General features: G+C 40.3%; 1 protein-coding gene across 1 annotated transcript in view; it reads right to left on the bottom strand.

Moving 5' to 3' along the window:
• Window positions 1-23,530, bottom strand: part of MTHFD1L (methylenetetrahydrofolate dehydrogenase (NADP+ dependent) 1 like) — a 159,746-nt gene that overhangs the window by 3,010 nt on the left and 133,206 nt on the right. The window contains exon 27 of the mRNA XM_050893993.1: window positions 3,739-3,847. Coding sequence (XP_050749950.1) covers window positions 3,758-3,847 — 90 coding nt within the window. The 3' untranslated portion in view covers window positions 3,739-3,757. The remainder of the gene's footprint in view (window positions 1-3,738; window positions 3,848-23,530) is intronic.

The following is a 23,530-nucleotide window of genomic DNA, read 5'->3' as shown; positions in this document are numbered from 1 at the left end:
AGAATTTATATGTTGAAACAAGACATCTTTGCTTTATTTAAAGAAAAAAATAAAAATAGAAGCATCACAACCTAAAACATCCTTACAGTGTTTTAGTGAAATTGGATATTTTTGCCTTAAACATAATAAACAAAAACATTTAGTTATGTCACATGCACCTCCCATTTATTATCTGTGTAACCCTACTAGGTGGGAAAAAAAAATCTGTACTCATATTCCAGTATGATATGGACTTTAGACTGTACATTATCATAGTAAATGCTGCTGACTGAAACCCAGTACTGTGGGAATGAGACTAAAGTCAGTTTTTTGTTTCATAGGATCAATTTTGTGGATGCAAAGGAAAGGTCTTCAAACACCTTCTATCCATATCTGAATGAATTAAGATGAAAACGTCTAACAAATAGTTCGCAATTTTAGGACATCAGTTTTGGTGTCCTCCCCTCATGGCCTTCTTTATGGCCGTGAAGATGCTCACAGTCAGAGCTCTGGGATTCCTCTCACCTTCAGAAAAGCTCTGAGGGTGGCAAAATACCCGTGCTGTGTTTACAATCATTCTGATGTTCTGCCAATTTTGAAGAGGAGACGAGTGCAAGAATATATCTGCAACTGTGGACAGCCGTGGCCTTACTAAGTCACGACCAACCGAGGAAAACAACCACCCGCCGCCATCAACCCAGATACCCAAAGCCAAACTGGCACAGTAAGAGCAGGCACCTGCTGCCACTGATTAAATTAGAGGGATCCTTAGAGCTCACAAGGGTCCTTAACAGACTTGACTTTGGCAGAGTGGGTCAGGTTCATAAATTCCCCTCACTCTGCAAATAATACTTTTTAAAAAAAAAAAAGTTTCTTCCCACTGGCAGACTTGTCTCCATGTAAGTCTTATTCTGACTGGTGCTATCTACAGACAGCTCCTAAGGAAACAATTTCAACTTTCTTAGTGTATGAGCTGGGCAGTATAACTTAAATAGGATAGTGGCCAGTGATGAAGAACTAGCCAGATTCCTTCGAGTTCATTTCCAGATATTAATGTTTCAGTTTTTTAATGGAGCACGTTGCTCCTACAGAGAGATTGTAATACTGTGTGTTCCATGTATTAGCTATTTGTCAACAGAAAAAAACAGAGCTGACTTTTTTGACAAAGTTTTTGCTTGTATGACTTTTTAGAGTATATTCTAATGACCGGTATTCTGCAAATTTTTGTGAGAACTATCATCTGCTTCATTAACACAGCGAAGTGGTGGAGAAAAATCAGAGGCTAATGACATCCAATGTTTCAGCTCAGTAAGAGCCCCACACAGCTACCCTAGCAGCAGGAACTTTTGCCTGTATCTCCTTCACAAGTCTCATGAAGCTATGCATTGCAGAGGAGGATATAAACTGCACACTAAAACAACTGTTCTCAGCTCTGCATGCACGTTTATAATGAAACATCTGCAGCTCTTCCACAAATCTCTAAATATTTTTTAATTACCACATCTTAAAGATTTGAATCAGTCCTAATGAGTTGGCACAATATCGTATTACTAGAAATTTCACATTGTACACTAAAACCCTAAGAAAAGAATTCAAACCAAGTGAAAAAAAAAAAATCCCTCGATCTGCCATCATAGAAACAAACCCACAAATACCTCAAAGTGTAGTATCAGCTACAGTGTGGGTTCACTTCAGTGAATGTGTGAAAGCAAAGAATAAAACTAAACTTCTCTACAGAAAGTTGGGAGTAAAGATAATACGGGAATATTGTTTCTCTCTTTATTCAAAAGGAGAAATGTACAAATCTAGCACATGAACTGGACGAATTTTAGAGCTGATGAACACTTACTACCTTGTGTGGTGCTCACTGGGTATTACAATACTCTCAAGGCATTTATTTAGATTGTTAGAAGTAGGAACACAGATGAGTATGTGCCTATAATGACGAAAAATATGTATAATCAAGCTTTTTCTTTAAAAGGCTTAAACTTACTGAATCATTCATCTGTCTGATGCCACCAATACCTCCATAATGAAATTAAAATAACTTATTAACAGTTGGATATATACACTATTTCCTACCTGACTATTATGTTTTTGTGACTTTGTTAGCATTTCTTTTTACATCTGAGAAAACACCATCACTGACTAAAAGCCAAGTTTAACATTTTCATTTCATGCACAACTTCAAATGAAAGACCTTCACAATCGGAATGGAGTATTTCATCTGCTTAATTATCGTTGTTCTTCAAAACTCACCAATCAACAGTTTGGATGGATTTGTTTAAGACTAGGCAGTAAATACCCGATTAAGCAGGCTATGTGAATCTGCATATAGATTTTACATTAGAATTCTACAGTCATTTCAAATGATTCAGAAGTAATTACATGACTGACACATGATGAATCAATACATATGCATTAAGCCATCAGACATATAATGCATATCAGTAACAAAAATTGGATCTATGCCAAGAAGTGGTATGCATAACACTACCCGCAGCAGAATAGTCAGTGATGGTTTTCATATAAGCTAGTAATTACCTCTGCATGCTGGTTAACTTTCAAGCTAACTGCTTTCTACTTGTCGTGGCTGGTACACACGAAATGGCAGAATCTGCTCTCACCAGATGTTATGTGAATGCTGTGACATTCAAGTATGGGCAAGTGAACAGTTAATTTGGTCTGAACAGTAATCTCGTTGGGTTGTGCAAACCTCTCCCCTCCTCCAAACAATCCGTCAAAACACAGAAACAGAAAATGAAAGCCAGTTCTCTCAAACCAGAGCAGGCAAGGATTGCTAGAGCAGGGCTGAAGCGCCTGGGCACATCCACCTCAAAGCTGTGGCTGATCTGGGGTCCCATCGCAGTCCTATTAGCTCATACTAATATTGTTCTGTGTAAAAGTAACCGTTTTACTCTCCAGACTGATTTATTGGGGGAAGGGAGAGAGTTAAGTGATGAGAGGAGAGAGTCCCATCACAGACGCACATGGTTTGTTTCAGTCAGTGTTACATCCTCTCTTACTCCACTTACTACGTTACAAGGTTAAAATGGAGTAGCATGGAATATTTTCATAACAACTTGGATTTTTAAGTCAGGAACATGTGCTACACAAAATTAAAGCAGGACACCAGGAAGATTGAGTGCTTAGAGAAGGGGAGGAGGTGGCGGGGGAACTGCAACCTTCAAGGAAAAGGGAGAGAACCCAGCACGAAGAACAGACAGGCTAAGAGGACAGATTTGTGTTCCTGAAATGCTTATTACCATTTGAAAGAGATGACAGCAATCAGGAAAAAAAACCATGAAAAAACAAAGCAAAGCTCATGAACAAGCCGAGAAACATCTCCCCTGATATCCAGGTAATCATAGAAACACACTGCCACACAAGAGTAGTATCAAAGGTGAACTAGATTCTTTCTTTTGAGGCCAGAAACATGACATGATTTCTTCAGACTGACTTTTGCCATAGCCAAGAGCGGTACAATTGCAGAGCCAGCTCCTCCTCATGCAGAGCCAGGAAATCCAAAAGGCACCATCAATGTGCACCATCAGTGTACACCAGCAAAGTGCCGGCCACCATTCAACAAATGAGAAACCCATGTGACAGAGTGCACATTATGAAATATTCCCCCAAATTGTGTGAAGTCCTTAATGAAACTAGGGCCTAGATAAACTCCTGACAACCTTTCTTATATACATACTAGAGACAAACATCCTCCTCCAAGCTGGAACAGGAAAATAATGGCTGTTGACCTACCTGAATTTGGACGTCACTCTCAAAACAATCCTTTCACTTGCTCTGTGACGGGGTCAAGGTCAATGTCATAGAAGCACGGCCTCGTGGGCAGTCCTGGCATGGTGCTCATCTGTGGGAACAACAAAATGAAGTTATACTCCTGCACCTGTAAGCAGATAATCACTCCACCCGTGTAAAACTTAGATTAAGAGAAAGGCTGGATTGTTCATCGTGGACTCAAACGCAGATGTGACCTTCACCACATTTTTTGTTTCTGTTAAAAATGTCAAGCTTGGTACTTTTTCAATTCATTTTTAAGTGTACGCTTCTAAAAGGCAGGAAAGAGAAAATAAGAGCCACAAAATACAGGCTAGCAGAGCAACCTAAGAATAAACTCCTTAACAAAATGAAAACACTTTGGGACTTATTTGTTCCTCAGAATATTTATCCAGAACATTTATCCATTTATATCTACTGGGAAAAATCACACAGCAAAGGGAAAGGACATAATTGCCCAAATTCACCTGGTGATATGAATGTGTTGAACTCAGACCTCTCCCACAGAAAACCAGAATATAGGAGCAGAATTAATTGCAACACTTTCATGACTGATTACTTAATGTAAGGAAGAAATTGAAATAGTTTAACTAAACATACATGGATTACAGTTGAATCCTAATTTAGTAGTTAGAATTAGCAGGTTGAGATATGAAGCTAAAGCAACCCAATTATCTCAAACTATGCATAATTAAGATCCTGATCTAGCATAAGACACCAGCATCTGCATACTTTTAAACATGTAAATAGTTTCATGGACTTAAATTACACAATTAACTACAGCTCTGGTCACACTAGTTATACCATTATTTACAATTGGCATTTTAGCAGCAATTAAAGACGTGGGTGACGTGGAAATCTTGAGGTGCTGCTCCACAATAGCTTAAGCCACTTTAAATCAGAGGTAGCCGAGCTTCTCACCTCCCCCACCTCAGGACCTCCCCCTTCTCCCTTGTGAAGGAGATATCTGGAGAGCAGGTTCAGCAGAATAATTCTATTTTTTTGATCTGCTTCGTCTTCTCCTGTTTCAGCACTTTGAGCCAGGAGGGGCTTCCCCATCCCCAGGGCCAGCACTGGCACAGGGTAAAGGCTGCGACTGTGGGGCAGTTTTAAGGCAGGACCAGTTTGGATCAACCTGAACCACTTTGGATTCAGACCCTAAGTCTTCCTAAGATGACAGTTACAAGCCCTGAATATCTCACCATATTTCCACTAATTCAAGACACTCTAAAAACAGCATTTGGGCTTAAGGACTCCATAAGCCCTTTCGATATCTTAACCTCAGAGGTGGAGCATGGTCCTGCTATATTAGACCCTGTATTAATACCCAAAGAGATGAAAGACCTTACAATGTCTGGAAACAAACCTGGAGTTCAACTTAGCTTGACTGTTGGCTAAGAGCCTTTAAGCATTGAAACTTATTTAACAGATGTTAGATTTTGAGGAACAAAATTTTAGCTGGGGCAAGTCAGCAGAGCTCATTAAAGTTGGTGGTTAATCTGACCCTAGGAGGTAACCTTCAAACATGGCTGTGTAGAAAAAAAAAATTACACTGGCTTGAGTACCAGAAACACTCCAAACACAATAACCTAAGGAAAGGGTCAGATTAGGGTATGTTTTCATGATGTGAGCTGAAACCCGCTGCTGAAAGGGGACAGTTTCACCCTGTGAACCCCTGGGATGATTCCCTCGTGGAGCTGGCTCTGGCACTCATGTTACTGCAACCAACCTCATTCAACACACTGAACTGACGAAAATACACGTTTTTGTGGCCAGGGCTGGTCGGCTGATGAATTAAATCTGCTTACTGCATGATCAGATCACCACCAGGCCACTGGCTGCAGGGGAGCAGCCAGAGCACGCCGTGGCCAGCCATCACCTCCCAGCAGAGAGCACAGGGCCGGGCAGCTTCCTCCCTCTGTCCTCCCTAATTCCCCAAGGAGCACAGCTCAGCTACGGTGTTTTCTCTGGCCAAAGGCAAGCTCTAACAGGCTAATCGGCCTCAAAAGAGGAAAAATACATGACCACCATCCTAGCTCCTCCAGAGAGCCAGATTTACAGGCCCCCCTCAGACTGGAATAGGCTGTATTTCTTTATGTCAACCTGTTCTGCCACATATTCAGTGATGGAGTTAGTATCTCCCTTATGCTTCAGCTTCGCTCCAAATGCTCATGTAATGTTTCCATCGTGGGAACACAAGCAACCTGTAAGATCTCTCCACCACAGTCCCATTTACTCTGGAGAGCTCTGCTGCCATTTCAGAGGTTAATCCCATGTTGGGAAGGGGGAAAGGAGCTTGGGGAACTCAGTACCGGTGCAGCCATCATCTCATTTGAGATCTAGCTCTGAGAAAAAACAATGCAACGAGCATTTCTAGTGGACTCAGTACATTTCCTTTGTTTTTAAATATAGACCTTCCTGATCTTTTGTTATTGCATGCAGTAGGATTAAAGGACAAAACTGACAGTTTGCATTGACCAAACCCTGCCGCTGATTGCATGACAACATTTTATTGGCTGACATTGCCTTGGCATCTTAGCTAAGTACTAAAACACCTTGTTACTATTCTTTATCCGTTGGCCACACTAGTTGGACTACTACATCATTATGGTTACTGAATTATTTTCTGTTTCAGATTCATCCCAGTTTCTGAGTTAATGCTTGACAAGAAACGGCCTTAATGAATTACATCTCACTGGGAGGGGAATGAACAAATTGCCAAAGACAACTTTCTGGTTACTCTGTGTATGGCAGTTCTACATCTGAAAATAAACTCCCAAATTCCAGGTTCTTTTTTTTTTTTTAATATATCTCTAAGCTTGGCCAGTCTTCCTTTTCCCTGTATAATAAAAAGAAGAATCAGTTTAGGGGAGTTTTTCCTTTTTTTTTTTTCCAAAGAAATGTTAAAAAAAAAGTCCTACATGTGTGTTTTGGATTTGTTTTTTTTCATAGGCCCAGTTCTACACCAGTGTAGCTCCACTGTATTAAATAACGGAAATGTATTACGTCTATAAAATGTGAATATCAAACCAGTTTATTGCCAGTTCAGGGAATGCAACTATCCTCATATTGAAAATTTAAGTCAACAAAAGGGAATGAGTTCATCTGAATTAAAATTACTGCTGCGTAAAATGAAGTACTAGGTAAAAAAAACCCACAGAGGAAACACTTTGGGATGAATACCTATGTGAATTACAGAGTGCAAATAAAACACGTCCTGTCATTTCCCCCATGGCCCAGACTTCCAAACAGGCAAAGCCATGTAGATTTACAATCATTTCTCTCTGCTCTCATTATTTGGACACACAGAGGTAACATGCAGCAGAATCTATCCCTTTTTCATTACTTCAAGGTCAATAGGAGGAGACAGCTGGCTGGCTGAGGAGATTACTACCGATTATTCCCTCTCCAGCCCTCCATTTCTTTCCTGCAGCCAAAAAGGCAGGAGAGAAAAGAGGGCTCAGTCGGCTGCAAGGCTGAATTGAGGCTTCAGCTGACTGGCTTTCCACATGGCTGCAGGCTCAGAATGATGCTCTTCCCTCTCACTGTTTTCCACAATGCTGAGTGAAGGCATTAAGGAGGGAGTTCACAGGCTGGCCTTAACCCCAGCAGGCACGACCCAGAAGCATCCCTTCTCCCTGCCCTAAGTAACTGGAGCCTAGATTTTTGTGCACGGAGCAGGGGATGCTAACCTGCCCCCCGGCTGCAGCACATACTGTACCTGCACAGTGGCTGGCAGACTACCTCCACCTCTCCAAGGCTTTCTGAGATAACTACTTACTAAAACTACTTCATTTCTAAAACTTGAAAAAAGGAGAATGAACAATGAAAGAGAAAATATGCCTAAAACATAAATCACTTTGGTAATCAGCAGGTATGTACAGCATGAAAAAAACCACAGAAATTTACAGTCATACAGTATCTCGCTAGGCATCTCATACAATATACACCCTCTATATATTGCACGGACATCAGCACAACTCTCCACTCTAATATAACAACATTTGGGTTATAGATTGGTAGCTACACAATATGACACAGCATGGCTGTGAGAAAAGAGCAGGGTAAGAAGTAGTGAATGACAACACATTATCCACTTAAGACCACAAACTGAATTTAGGTACCCAAATTAATCAGTACTTAATTTGACCAAAACTGTTACTATCACACTTCCCCTGGGAGAAGGAATATATATGGCATAAACTTGGCACCTTAAGACTTAATGCAATTCATATGAATGCTTTATGCAGGGGAAAAAAAAAGAAAAGTTTTAAAAAGAATTCATCCAGCTGCTGCCCAAAATATATCATTTAGGAATTAACAGGAACTAGTTTTGTAGGAACTCACTGGAATCAACCATTTTCTTCACAAACTGTGCAACTGTCTACACATCCATGAGAGCAAACCAACTGCAGAAAGACGATGTGAAAAATACAATGCCTATTTATTACTACGGCACTCTACGTTTAGGAGGCAAAAGCAGCAAGTCTTACAGTCAGCTATCCTGAGGATCATTTAGGCTCCTGGAAATGCACAACTGGTGGAAGATAAAATATAATTTTAGTTAAGAAAGCCTTTATACTAAGTATTTATGATCTTCCAGAAGTTTACTTACATGACTAAACAAAAAAAACCATAAGGAGCTTCTGTACAAAAGGAGGATGCCAGTTATTTTTAAAGGAAGCTATACGAAAGTGCTGTTCCACATCCTCTCCAAGAACACATCCACTGTCACTGGAAGAGCGACTAAGTTGAGCTTCACTGGAGTTTCATTTAAATTACAGTTAGGTGTTGACTTGTAATTTTAGTTGGCCATAAGGTCTACGTAACATTTGCACAGTCAAGCACTAAGACTCTGCTAGCCAGGTTTGTTATGGTCCCAAGAGGAACTACGCTGCTTAGCCTCCTTTTTTATCATACAAATGCCTATCAGTGGTTGACATATCCTGCCTTTTACTTCAAGTGTGTATCCATCCATATATACATACTTTTTTTTTCATTTATCTATATGAAAAATCCTAATAGGACCTGAGATCACCATAACTGGGTTAGCACAATGGCATGATTTGCAAAACAGACGGTCCTGAGGACTACATCCAACTCAGGTTTAGTGTCTTTTTCAGCTATAAGACAAGGTGTGTCTGCTTAACAGGCATAGCATGATTTCTAAATAGAGAAAGAAAACCAAAGGAATCCGTACTTACACAAAGTAGGGAAAACAGACGATTAGAAGATACCAAAAAAATCAGCAAACAGCTTATTGAGGAAACCTCCCTATTCTGTGGCTTATGGAGTTAATGTTGCATTTGACAAGAAGTGCAAGTAATTCACATTATCTAATTGTATCCTTTTGTTAATTAAACAAGTTACAACTTGTTAAGACAACTCACAACCATTTCAAACTTGAAATACTGCAGAAAACAGATGTTGTTTCTCAAGAGAATCTAGCATACACATGACTGCGGATAACTCCTCAATAAAATCTGATGGGGTGAATTGCACATCCCACACTCCCTCAGCAAGAAACAATACAAGAGGAAACTCAAGAGATTTATAAATAGTGCTATAAACCTGCATGCATTATGTTCGATATGCCAGAATTTGCTGGAATCCTGAGGCGCAGCACAAAGGAGCTATGCTTCAGGGTTTCAATAACGTTTCCTAGTGTGAGTTAGAGCTCTGAAAGACAGATCCACTACCAGAAATTTGCTCCCCTGCAGTGCATCTGTCAGTCTCAACGCATGCGAAGCTGAAAGGAAGAGCTTTCCTCCCTTCTTCTGAAGAAATCCCTCCCTTGCATGCCTTACTCCCACTGACACCTGTGGTGCTGGCCACTGGAAGCTGGCACCAGGGGAATTGCAATCCATGGAGTGGGAGAGAGAGATTAACAGTCACCTCACTGCACTGTGTGACTGGAGAAGTGAGTGCAGATCTTATTACTGGATGCCTTAAGGTCCCTGCACTCTCCATTTTAAACCTATACTTGGAAATTTTTCATGAGACTACCCATGCAATGAGGGTAGCGGGTAGGACTACAGCACTCTGAAGCATGTGACTGTGCAAACACTTCCAGTGAGTGGTCACTTATTTTGTCTTCAAACTGGAATGTCCTACACTACACAGAGCCACTCAGTGTGCACTGAAGAGGGAAGCTAGTGCACAAAAATTAGGCAGCATATCCTAAGTATCTCCAGGATCAGCTCGTAGCTTGTTCCACAGAACCGGAAAATTTCCCCACTCTGCGGAGCTGCAGAGCTCTATCACTTCAGAGGTAGCTCATGTTTTAAATGAAGGAAGAAAAAAAATTTACATGAAAATGACAGAAAAGAATAATTAAGAGAACAGTATTGTTTGTCTTCATTAAAAGAAATACAACAGAATGAAATGGCCAAAACAAATTATGCACAATATAGTCTATACCCCCCACCCCCCCACGTATTAGAGGGGAACGACACGATACCAAAGACTGAACTGATGCTCAAGTGACCTCTCCCCACCTCTTAAAAGCAAACAAACCCCAAACTCTCACATTAGGAAAAGCAGATGCACAATGGAGGCAAGCTGGGGCTTCCTTGGAAAGGTATCAACCTTTAAAAACAAACTAATAAATTCAGCCTTGGAAATGGCAATAATTTCTAAAAATCTACTTTAATAGCTACATAATGCTTAAGAAAATATTATCTCATTATTTTTCATTGCCTGAAAATAACAAGGATTTCTAAAAGCAGCTAAGCAATGATCTTTAGTCAGTGTTTAAATAATGGTTTACTTTTAAGTTTTAATGAAGATTTACTAGACCTGATGATAGCCAGAGATAGGGAGAGTGAAGCTCGTATTTCCTTCTCAGGAAATCTTTAACAAAAAAGGACCTTGTTGCAATGTATAAGAACAATCACAGTAAGAAACTCAACACATTAGCAGCTTTCAAAATGATCAAAATAATATCTGAAAAGATACTGATGCTACCCCGACATATGCTGTAGTATTCCTCGCAATAAACGGCTCTGTTTCACTGGCACGCTGACTGATATCAGGTGCAGAAGTCCATCTGGCATCAATTATTCTGTTATAATTGTCTCTTACTGTAATGTTTCCACATTCTTGGCAATTGTTCGATTTTGTGAAAGGATTTACAACAACAAAATGCATGGACATTGCTCTTCTGCTATCAGCATCTGGATGAAGTTATAACAAGTACTGAATATTGATTATACAATCCTAATTGACCTTGCTGCCGGGCGCTCAAGTGAGGCAGAAGTAGCTTGTGCCCTGTTACATTCTCTGAGGGACTTCCAGGACCCTACAATTTACTCATCTTGAGGGGAAATAGTCTGAATCCGAAAGTGATCTCCTGGGCACCCTAAGGAAAAAAACAAAACCCACACAACAGTCCACATCTGTTTAGTACAGCTTTTGGAGAGACCTGTGGGTGCATATCCCAGGGGACGAGAGGAATCAGTCAATGCCTGGTTGGCCAAGTTCTTGGTGAACCGGTCAGTGTAATACCACTGGAACTCAAGTGTTGCTGATAGTGACATGCTGAAGCACTGGAGACTCAGAACCAGCATTTTGCTAGTTATTAAATAAAATATTTAGGCATAGATGTAACCTGTAAAAGAATGAGCAATTTCCCCAATTAAGTAAAACACTTGTGACTCACATATATGACTGCAGTTCCTCTCAGCAGAGTTGGTCCAACTCATTTTCATCTTAGAATTTATTAACCATACTTGAAGCAGAAGAAAATGGTCCTCGTAATAACTGCACAATGGGATCAATATTTTAAATTTTACTCGAAAAATACATATCTCTCTCTGAGGTGGCACATTAGATGGTATTCGTTCGGTGTACAATTTTTTCATACCATCCACAACACAGCATGTTTCACAGGGTATTCAGAGCTGTTTTCTGCCTTAGATAGGTTAACTGATAAACAAAATACTACAAAAATGAAAGCTACAAAACCGAAACAAACCCCAAAAAACCAACACTCCCCCCAACCCAACCAACCACGGAAGACATAAAGGGGGAGAGAAAAAACAAGGGCTACAAAATCCAAGTGACTTGTTCCAAAACACTTCCCTCCATCCCAGCCCACTCAAATCCATTTCCACGAGTAATTGCTCCCTTGGCCAAGGCCTACATCCTGATTTTCCTTTCCCCCTTGGGCTTTCAACAGAATCCCTGGCAGAGGATTCTCGCTTGCTGCCTCCTGTACAAAATCATCTCCTCAGCCAGAAGAAATCTTTCCGTCCAGCTCGCTCCTGATGTCAGAAGCTCCCAGGGCTGTTCCCATTCTTGACAAGTGTCCAATATATCAGACAGTGCTGGAAATACGCCTCTGAGGGAATAAATCCAGAGGATAAAGGCATTCCTCTCATGTGCTGTTTCAGCAACAGGAATATCTTAAGTACCTGATGTTCACGGGTACATAATCCTCCTGCCTCATCCAGTGCTCGGGTCTCCTGGTGAGGACAAGGTGTCCAAGCTGCGCCAGCAGCTCAGGTTCTGCTGAATGCAGAGCAGGTTTTGTGGTATTTGGGAAGGAGAGGTCTTGGGTGGCCCCATCCCAACTGCCTTGCATTTGCTCAGGGACTGGGCACCCTTCACTTCCTCTGAAACCTGTTTATTTTGGACCAATTATTTCTCTAGAAGGGCCATTCCTCAAACACTGGGAGCAAGTCCCACTTCGTGCTCTTGATCTTCACTATGTCATTTTGTTTAAAATCTTCATAACTTTCATATGAGACTTGCCTTGCTGGTCAGACAGCCTGACACGTTAACACAGGAAAGCACAGAGCCTCAATTACAGCCCAGAAACTGGAGATGGTGGCAGCAGCAGACTATGTAAAGCAAATACGTGTGCTCAACATGCAACAAACTTTACTCTTCCCAGTAAGCCATGCTAGGAAGAGCATCAGGACCATCATCCAGTCATTTCAGTGACAAATTACAACATGGAGAAATCCCAAAAGATCGTATAACTATGGTGAATAAGAACACATTTAACTGCTGCCATACTAGCACTCTTGGTTACAATTAACTAGATCCACTGACATCTGAGTAAGTAAAGTTCCCTAAGAAACATCGTATCAGGCAAAGATGATGTCTGTGTGTGTATATATATGGGACAAACTGCTTCTAAAGAACATAAGGGATTATAGTAAAGGACCCCTTAAAATTAGTTCTTTTTAATTGTTAAATCACCAAACTGGCTTGGTCTCATTACTTGATTTAAACTAAGTGCAGTGGTGACCTTTATAATACCAAAGGGTATGACAATTTTGGAAAACACCTGAAGCAACAGAAGTTGAAAAAAGTGGAAGAGGAGGTGACTATACTTTGCTAATCCCATCTGAGTAGACACGATCTAGTTTTCAGTACTGGGAAACAATAAAACCTAGGATATACACTTCACAGGTGCAGTTCAGCTTTCTGGTCTGTAGTTATCATGGCAGATGTCAGAAAGAAGGTCCTGGGGGTTTGTCTCCAAAGAATGATCAACTGTGGTGGGCATCAACAGCATCAATCACTATCACTGTACCGTCATCATGCATCAACCCTGACCTGTGAGCAACTCTAATCTCATTAGTTCAAGTTTCTGTATCTACTTTCTCAAGTCACCTATTGCTTGGATAAACAATTTAAATGATTTGCTCTTTGTAGCCCTTAACACACATTATTTTGTGACAGACTGAAGCAAACAGGAAACAGACAACTACAAACAAGCACCTTACATTATCATTCTGGATGCGGCTCCTTTCTAACCATATGCAATTTCACCCCATCTCTTTCCAGGCAAATTACTGTTTTGATATGCTAGGTCAATGCTATCTTAGCTGCACTGAAGAATTAAAAAACTTTTCCTTTCTATTTGTACCGATCCCAGAAGATCCAGAATGGATCCAGCTTGACTGGATACAAGGACGTCAAATTGTTAAACTGTCTGTGTAAATCAGATATTCTCAGTCACAAGTCCATCACAGACCTCTGGCAGTACGTATTATTCAATACAGTATCTAAATAATATCTAAATATCTAAAAGCAAATCAGAATGTATTGCGGTTCCCTTTGACAAGGAAGCAAATAAAAAATGAAGGATATTACTCAGATCAGCAATTTTCATCCTATAATCTATCGAACTACTCTTTTAAGAGGTCTCCAAAAGGCTGCTAAGAAAAGCGAGCCTTGAATAACTTATGCTGGAGCTCACACTTCTGGAAAATGGAGGAGCATAGAAATGCTTTGAAAAAGGCTGAAATCCACTGACTTGTGATGCATTAGTGCCTTCAGTAGAGCCACCTTCTTTGCAAGTTGCCTGAACTGCACTAATAGCTGTAAGGAGAAAGAAAAAATTCTAGCCACGAGTGTGTGACTTAAGTCTCTTATAGCAATATTGATTTTCAGTATCTCTAGTTCTGTTCACTGAGAGAGAACCACGAGTTAACAAGCCATCAGATAGGTTTAATTGTCAAAGGAAACCAGACAAAATTTTGTTAACTGACAGAGAGCACAATCTTTATCCTACAAACGTGTATCCTTACATAATATAATATTTCTATTTTTATATTTATAAATAAAATTATGTTCAAAGTACTTACAAATATGAATTAAATACATTAAGTACATCTGGGAAATAAATGAAATAAGACCTCCATTTTAAAAGGTGAGTGAGATAGGAGGCAGAAAAGGTCAAATGACTTGCCAAAAGGAGTTGAGGTGCTGCCAGGAGAATGGAATTTGAAATTGGTAACTCTGATTCTCATCTTAGTCTCATATAACTGAAACTCAAAAATAACTATGCTAAATAGTTACATTGCATGAAACATCTTTTTCTATTGCATAACGAAGCCTTTGTATCAGTATTTTTTAATGAAATACAACTTTCTCATTTCTCACGCTTTGCTCAGTATGAACTTGCAGTAAGTCACTTTTCTAACCACAGTTTCTGCAGTATAACAAACGATAACAATATATTGTATAAGCAACAAAAATGTTGTTACACTGTCCAATTAAAATCAACCATATTTGCAAACACACTTTTTTTTTCAGTCTGGAAAAAACCCCAACCCCCAAACGGATGTTTTGTGGGTGGCATTCAGTATTTTTCCCAAATGAAGCATATGAAAGGACAAAAAAAAGTGGAAGGTAATAATGAATTTCTGCATCCCAACACAAAACAAGTTAACACAACTCTTTTCTGTGTTTTGACAAACACTTAGTACAGGAACAATCTATGGGAACTTCTTCTCAAGCATTAAAAAAAATGTGTAAAAGCACCACCATCAACCAGGAAGTTTATTTGTGCGCATACAGAGTAAATCATAAAAAGACTAAAGTAAAATGATAACATAAAAATTAAAGAACAGATAGAATATAATCTCTCTAATGCCTAAGTGAACTAAGTAGCAGACAAGGACATAAACATTACTTACTGTTATGGTATAGCCCCCCGGCTCCTCCTAATCAAAACACGGCCAGTCTGTAATGAACTTTCATTTTTGGCAAACAAACCATTTACAACTCCACTGCTCAGCCAAACGCATAACAAACACAACCCGCAACACATCCGCTAACGTTCAGCTTGCCTCCTTCCCTCCCGGTGACCCCACGAATGAAGACCCCCCATGATGGCACACTGACCTCTCCTGAAGGGCTGCCATGCCCCAGCAGCGTGTCGCTGCCCACCTGCCTGGGCATCTTCGTTGAAGAGGCTGCTAGTGAGCAAGAGCGCTCTCCCCTGGATGCAGCCACAGATCGTGCTGCCATCTCATCATCAGCATCCCCTCCAGCAGTTGGAATTCCTGTAGTTATTCCCATTTGAAAACTACTTGTTTATTTGTGGGAAAACTCTGCTTTAGCTTTGCTTCCACGTTACATTTCTCCTTTGACAGACTGCTTAAAAACTGACTGCGAAGCTATTTTTAAATTGATTTTTTGGTGAAAGTTATTAAGAAATTTATTTTTTTCTTTTTCCCAGAGAAAAGTAAAGAGACAACGAGCTTCACAAACTCAGAGGGAGCTTATTTGTGCTGTCACAAACATGCCTTGATCCCATTCTGGACAGATTACCTGCGGAGCACTTGGTTTCCAGTCTACTCACTGCATCACATCTTTACTACAGGTGCCAGGTACAATGGCATTGATGTTCTTTACTACAGTCTGGCTCAGAGCTCTACAGTCAGCACAGCTCATTCCGAGTCTCAGGCACAAAAGCAAATCTGACACATGCAGCGCCAGCAGCACGACGTTGTTTCTGGCGCATACAAGAAAGTCTTTACTCTGCTCCCTGTGTGCCACTGCATGTTCTCTCTCCCTTGTGCTCCTGCTGCTTTGCTGCAACTGTGCATGAGCCTGCACGACAATGCAGAGCATGTGCCTGGCCACAACCGAGAAATACAGGAACGGGAAAAAGTCATCAAAGGCAGAGGAAGGTGGGAAGTATCTGTATCTACTTTGCTGCATTTGTTTGTGAAACATTGTCTTACATCTTCATTTGATTCAGTCTAGTAACAAAAGCTCCTAGTGCCTTGCTTTCTACATGTACAGAGCAGCAGGGCGTTGTGTACACACGGAAAACTGGTGCAGTGTGATCAATTAATACAGAAGCTACACACTTTAAATCGGCCAGAAGTCAGGCAGGGAGCGTGCTGTATCACGTCAGAGCAAATGTGCGTGTCCCAGGGTTTTGTCTCTGACAGCGGCTGGTGCCAGATGCTTTATGGAGAAAAGCTAAAACTATGGAGCTTGACAAAGCAATCTCTGTCCAACACTGGGAGCTGATAGCTGAAGACTGACCAAATCCTTGAACACTATGCTTAGCACTTTTTCCAAATTACTTACTTATATTAATTAGAACCCTGCATATTTTTGACAGCTATAACCTTTTAGAAGTCTTGTTAAATTCTTGGCCTCAATGGCTTTCCTGTGTTAATGATTTCCACATTTTAATCACACGTGAGAAAGTGTTTCCTTCTTTTATAGAGGTATTAATATAGATGCCTGGCAATGTCTCTTCACAGACCAAAGAAATATTTCAAAGAAAAACTGGTTTCCAGGCAGTATGGAGACAGTTTTAGATAACCTCTAAATTCTGCGTAACAGCACAGGGACATAATACAGGTATAAATACAAGTCCATGAAATTCACAAGACTTCAGATGTTACAGATACAAATTTTATATGAACACGGCAACTTAAAAATTCTTGGCTTTCTCAGTATTTGCAATATTAGAAACATGTTAATGTGTCAAGTCCTAAAACTGTTTCTGTGAAGAAACTGAGAATGATTCAAGCAGCTTTAATTAAACAGAGAGAAACAAAATGGTCAAATTGCTAAAGAATATGAATCTATTACCAAACTGATTCGGGGATAACAGCAGAGCTCAGATAACAGCAATTAGCTTTAAGCACACATTTTAAGTCAGCAAGTCTATACAAAATACTACACACCATACTGTGTGCAAGCTGATGTTTAAAACCAAATTCAGTATCCTGTTTTCAGAAGGGAACGCCTACATATTAATGTGTGGCTGTATTACAGCCTCTGTAACATTCTTCTGCTTTTCAAGATTACTGTCTAGTTACTTACCCACTAATTCAAATTTCAGCTGAAAAAGATACTTTACATGAATTTTCATTTTTGTGGGATCCAGGTTGTAATGCAGAAGTAACCTGGATTATGTATGCCTAACAAATGCGATAACCTTCATAACTGAAAAATTTTCTCTTTCTTGTGAATAGTATGGTATTGCTCCTCCAGTTATAATTTTTGAGTTTCAACAAGCCAGCTGAAGTGGCTGCAATGTCACATGAACAAGGATCTTTACTTTTTTGTGGATCTGCTGGGATTACTGGGGAGGGCGATGAGAAGCCTGGCAGACACTGAAAAAAACAGCACAGGTCAGGAAGTCATTTCTGGGAGCAGATGTTTGTTCTAATTGCATTTACAGATGGATGCCATACAAGGGGAAGCTGGCATTTAACAGGTACTGTACTCAGATCCATTTCACTGTCATTAAGGCTACTATTAAAAAAAAAAAAAAAAAAAAAAGGACTCAGTGAGAGAGAAGGGAAAATGATGGCATACCCAGGGCACAACTCCAAATAACCCAGGAGATGCTCTGCGACATCCTTATTACTCATTTCCTCTCATTAGATTTTGACCCTTGCCTAGCTCATTCTGATATTTAAGGCTTACGGTCTCTTTGCTAGTGAAGACCCCTTAAAAAGCCACAGCAAGCAAAAGGCAGCCCTTCACACTACTCTCCCCTCAGAGAAGGCTGTGGCAGGCAGGGCGTAGGAGCCCAGGCTCCTCCCCAAGGCAGCACAGATTTTACAGCTGCCAGAGTACAGGCACCTGCACCCAAACTGCTGCGAAGAGGGGCATGGCTGCAACCCTGCCTGTCATACCATGTTCCAGTTCGCCGAGGGGCTGCATGAGATTTAGGACTCTGATTAATCAGCAAGAACAGTGGGGCTTGGAGCAAGAGATGAGACAGACACTCCTGCCGTCCCTCTCCCTCAGCTCTTGCTGCCCAAATATCTCAGTCACTTCTCAACCAGTTTCTGGACAACTACTTTTTTTCTGGAGTGATATAAGGCAAACCAAAAATAACAGAGGCTTACCTAAAAACACTAAATATAGTAAACTACAGCGGCTGTGGAGCTGATTCACAAGCAGATCAGATGTCCCTGCGCTCAGGGCACCACCGTCCCTCAGAGAGGTAGGGGCTGATACGGCTTCAGCAATATGATTTTCATTTGCAGACACATGTCTGTCAGAACCCTAAATCTCATACTATATTACTTTTGTGACTGATATTAAACATATGTCTGGGAAGAATCAAAGGGCAGTCAGTTGTCTTGAATCTGGGAAAATTTAAGAATTTTTCTTACTCAGGTGTCAAAAAATATTAATGTAACTTTGTACTTTATAAAGTGGAAAGACTCCAAAATCAGGCAGTGTTCCACGTACCTGCAGTGATAAGTAAAAGAATGGTTAGATATAATATAAGACCTATAAAAAAAACCAACTCCCCTGTAAATTTCTTTCCCATCTGGGAGAATATTGCAATTCCTCATGAAGAATGCCAGCAGCAAACCGTCATGCCGAGTTTTCCTCTACAGTATGTATTTGGTTCTGAATAAATCCCAGAGAAGACACCAGACAACATCAAAACAGAAGCCTTTAATTGCCCCATAAAATGAAGATGACTTTGTCCCCTTAAAGCTGAACTTTTATGAATATATCCTTGGAAAATGGTACCCCATGAAACCACTAGGCATTACACTGCAGTTATCTGGGATTCGTCTTGTATACTACTATTTTTTTTTTTTTTTAACTGTACTGGAAATCATGTTGAAAGGCCTACAAGAAAGCACACTTTTGGATTATCATGGCTTTTGTACCTAGGAAACAGAATTCAGAACACATCTTTAATGAAATAGTCCATTTGGCCTAAACAACCCAAGGAAAGAAAGAAGTTGCTATCCATTTAGAAAATGTAATTTTAAAGTGTATCAAATGTTTTCCAGTTGCAAGGTATACATAGGCTTGGCTAACATTTCAGAGCGGATTCACTTTACCCAGAAAAAAGCACTTTTATCCTGGAATAAGAATGCTCACAGCCAGATGTACTAGAACAGCCATTCTGCTTAAATTTTAATGGCACCTCGTTCCAGCACGACACGTGTGCATGTGTGTGGTGGGCATTTGTGTATATATTCACCAATTTTCCCATCCCAGTTTCTCTCGTTTTGACTAGGGAGTAAAGCTAGTCTCCCAATTGTGCCCATTTTGTAAAGCACATGTAAAGCATTAGGAAAAGGCACTTAAACGATTTGAAATGATTGCTGACATTTCCTTTAGAAAAAGGTGAAAGAATCCGTTCTTACTACAGACTTCTGCAGCAGCACATTTATCAGGAATATAAGGAAGCGTGGTCACTGACTGTCACAGCTTGCTCAGCTACCAGGGTTTCTTGTGCAGACGGCCTTTCTACATTCAAATTAGGATACCTTGTGGGTAAAATACACTGATATAATACCATTAAAGCACACTTTTTAGTGAATGTGGCCTGTCTTCAAGAGCTCCCATCCCTTGGCTTATTAAGCTCATTCATTCCAACTGGCAACTCAGGAACAGAAACAAAGTTTCCTCCAGCTCAGAGGAAACATATTTATGGGACTTGATGATTCTTATGCAACACGGGCATTTTGCATTACTGACCAACCCAAGCTACTAGGAAGCCTTACTTGCTTGTGGACTTGTTGTCCCCACTTTTTTATGCCTTGCCATGCAGGAAAGACAAATAAGTGCTTCAAAATGAGCTTCCTAGGGCTTTTACTCACAGCTTCTCCTACTCCCGAGTGACTTCAATTCAGCTGGTAAAATGCAGAGCTGCCTGCACTTCTGTTCAACCTCAGTGGTGGAAGGCAAACCTTCACCACCTCTTAGGGATGCCAGCTTGTGAGCTGCAATGCCACCTTGGCTCCTCCTCCTGAAATGATGGCCAGAGCACAGACATTAGGATGATTTTTGTTTCCTTTTTGATCGAGGCCTGGGAAAGGGAAGACTAGCCACTGCACTTTGGAGGCACTCATGTGATTTGATGTGTCTCAGATTTTTTTTTTTCCTTTTCTTTTATACTGGCTTTGACCACTTCCATAAGCTTCAGTATCGCTCTGAGTATCTTTCTCCCTCTTACATATAATTCTTTACAGATTACATGTCCTGTTCACCAGCAGGGGAATATTTGAAGTAATACATTTATTTGTATAGCTGTGCCAGACATTCTTCCTATGCTCTTCCTGTGCTGTGTTTGTAATTGTATCTGTTTTTCAAAAATTCAACTAAGGGACAGTTAATGAAAATTAATTAAATTAGTCCTCTGACAACACAGAGCAGCACCACATAGATGACATATTACAAGTCCATGATGGAGCAATGAGAAAGAAGCACAAAGTACGGGTAAGTCTCTTCTGCATCTCTCAAAATACTGAGGAAGGATGCTCTGAGGTTGCTTGTTAGAAAGGTTGGGATGTGATACACAACGTGAAACAGCCGCTGCTTTCTAAATGAGGCAAGAGGGAAGCTAAAAAAAAGAGAAAGCAGAAAGGTAAAATGGATGCAGGTGTTGAATCCTAGATGTCTTCTCCTTATTCCTAATGAAAAGAACATCTCAGCATTTTTTTGAGGAACAAGGGTGTAAAATATGTCATAATTCTACAAATGAAGGTTAAAAAACACTATGTTCTTTGGCTGAAGACAGCCAAGAAAGGGTTCAAATAAATAAATAAATAAATAAATCTAGCTGCAACATTTCATCAGAGAAATAATTCTCCTACTGTCCAAAGTGTTTTGTTTTCCAGCAAAGATGCAAAAATCCTCAAATACATTACACTGTATATTGATGCAACTTCTGTATTTGATTCTATTCCAGCACATCCAATATATTGGCGTGGGGGAAAAGAGAAGAAAGGAGGAGGAAGGACGAAAGATACCCTAATGATCAGGAAGGCAGCCACTATGAAGTATGACTGACTTATTTGCCAATCAAAATGAATGTGTAGATATGCACAGCAATTTTATCCCCATGAACGCTTACTAGTTGCTTCTTACTGCAGTCAAAGCATACATATTCTTGACAATGTAACCTAGTTGTGAATGTTTCTGAAATCTGGTTTAAATGACTTAATTTATCCTGAAAATACAAATCCAGAACTGGAAGCATCCTTAATTGTATCCTGCCACTAAGGGTGTGTGGGTAGGTAGATATGCCCATACGTGTGGATACATATTCCCACTATTCTGAGTGCCTTTGAAGGAAATGTTTTCTTGTCAAAAGTAAACTATTAAAAAATAATTGTATTGCAGTTTTTATTCAAAATTTCCTGCAAAGTTTTTCCCGCTTGTACACATAAGCTCTCAGTTTATGATTTGAATTTATATGAGACTTTTACTTTTTTTCTTCCTATATGGTATCAGCTATCCCAAAGTAAAATGATGAGTGACAGGCTGAGTTGACAAGGTCGACTATGTTGAAACACTACCACCATTTCTGGCTTGCTGTACCTGTGGTTCACAGCACATTAGTCACAGTGTGTGCTGCAGAGTCCATGCATGCCCCACCACTAGGCTCCAGCACTATAAATTGAATTTAGAGATGTAGCCAAACAGCTTAAAAGTTTCCCTCCAATATACAATGCAGCACTTTGTCTTGCTGGAACAGAAACCTTGGGTAAGCTTGCTCAGACACTCTGCAGAGAGTTAGCACCGAGAACGGAGCGCGTGGGCTGAGTTTGCCCCAGATTGCCTTCCTGAGACTTATAGCACAGCTATTTCAGCAGCCACATTTCCCTTTATGGCACGGCCTTCCAGAGCATCCAACTGCAGTAATTTAACCTGCCTGTAAAGCAAGGCGGTGTCGAACACAGCCTTTCAGGGAAGCTGGGCCGCCCCTCTGGCACTCGTCCTCTCAAGAGATGAAAATGATTTTATTTTACAGAAGCAAATGGAAAAAAATAAAATCACAACGATTCCACACTGCTCTTCATACAGTCTATACAAATAAGAGGAAATTAATATGGAATATAAATGTGCCAAACCAATTACAGTTGATCATGCTTTTCAGACAAGCACCATTTAGCATTACCTGCCACCTGAACCGTCAGCCAAGACAGGCATGTTTCTGCTTAGCTGGAGAAGAGGACTGTGCCCAGCACAGCACCCATTCACACCTAACCCCAAGGGACGTAAAGGTCTGGAAGCAACAACTGTGCTTTGAGCTAATGCTCTTAAAATGCTTCAGAGCAAGAGGAGCTACGAATATTGGGGGTGGGGAGTGAAGGGGGGAGTGAAAACCTCGTAAGTGGATATTTCAAGAAAATGAGAATCAAATGATGCATTTAGACACAGTCCATTACAGTTATGTTGTAAGCAACCAATTAACCTTCTTTCAAGTATCATAGGATCTAAGGACTTATTAAATCAATTAATAATATGATACTTTATGCTAGTTCACCAGGTGCTATTAGTAGCACACTATGTTCTACCGCAGTAACTCTTCTTTTCCCACTTCACTGTAAAGCAATATTGAGTATCAACATTTTCACTGTTTGGGTTAAAAACAGGATTAAATGAAATTGTAACTCAATGTTACTAAAATTGACTAAAAGTTACCGAAAGTAACAACTACAAAAAAATTACAAAACAATTATAACCAAAGCAATTGTTACTAAAACTAACACTTATTTTACAGCTGTTTTTTCCCTGAACTGCTTTGGGTATAAGCAGATAAGTTCATCTGAGCTCTAGTCACACAGTTGCAGCTTGTTGGCTCGCTGTGGGTAACCAGCAATAAATTTATATGATCAAACCCACTGAGGCACTACTGAGATCGTTTGGATCACGATGTAGGAAAACAGCTAACACAAATTTTATAGCTTTCAATAATCCTGTGTGTTTCACAGACCAGTCATATGAAACTAATAACTGATGATGAGACTGTTTATTAAGGAAGATCCTTGCCAAAGTGAAGGAAGACCTACTAACTCAGGAAACAATCACGGGGGAAAAACCCTCCACTAAAAGCATATTATGCCCGAGACAGGAAATAAATGAACTTCATAGCATGATGTGAAAGCACAAATATCCATTCAGCAGGAAGAGAGTGTGAGCTGCCTTCTCAGCACCACAGCTAACATTCCCCAAAACCTGTCCCCAGCTGTATGGGCGTCCAGGACTTCTGCCCTCC

The sequence above is a fragment of the Gymnogyps californianus genome, chromosome 3 (genome assembly GCF_018139145.2).
Source record: "Gymnogyps californianus isolate 813 chromosome 3, ASM1813914v2, whole genome shotgun sequence".
NCBI classification, from domain to species: Eukaryota; Metazoa; Chordata; class Aves; order Accipitriformes; family Cathartidae; genus Gymnogyps; species Gymnogyps californianus.
This window is presented reverse-complemented; position numbering and strand designations above follow the sequence as displayed.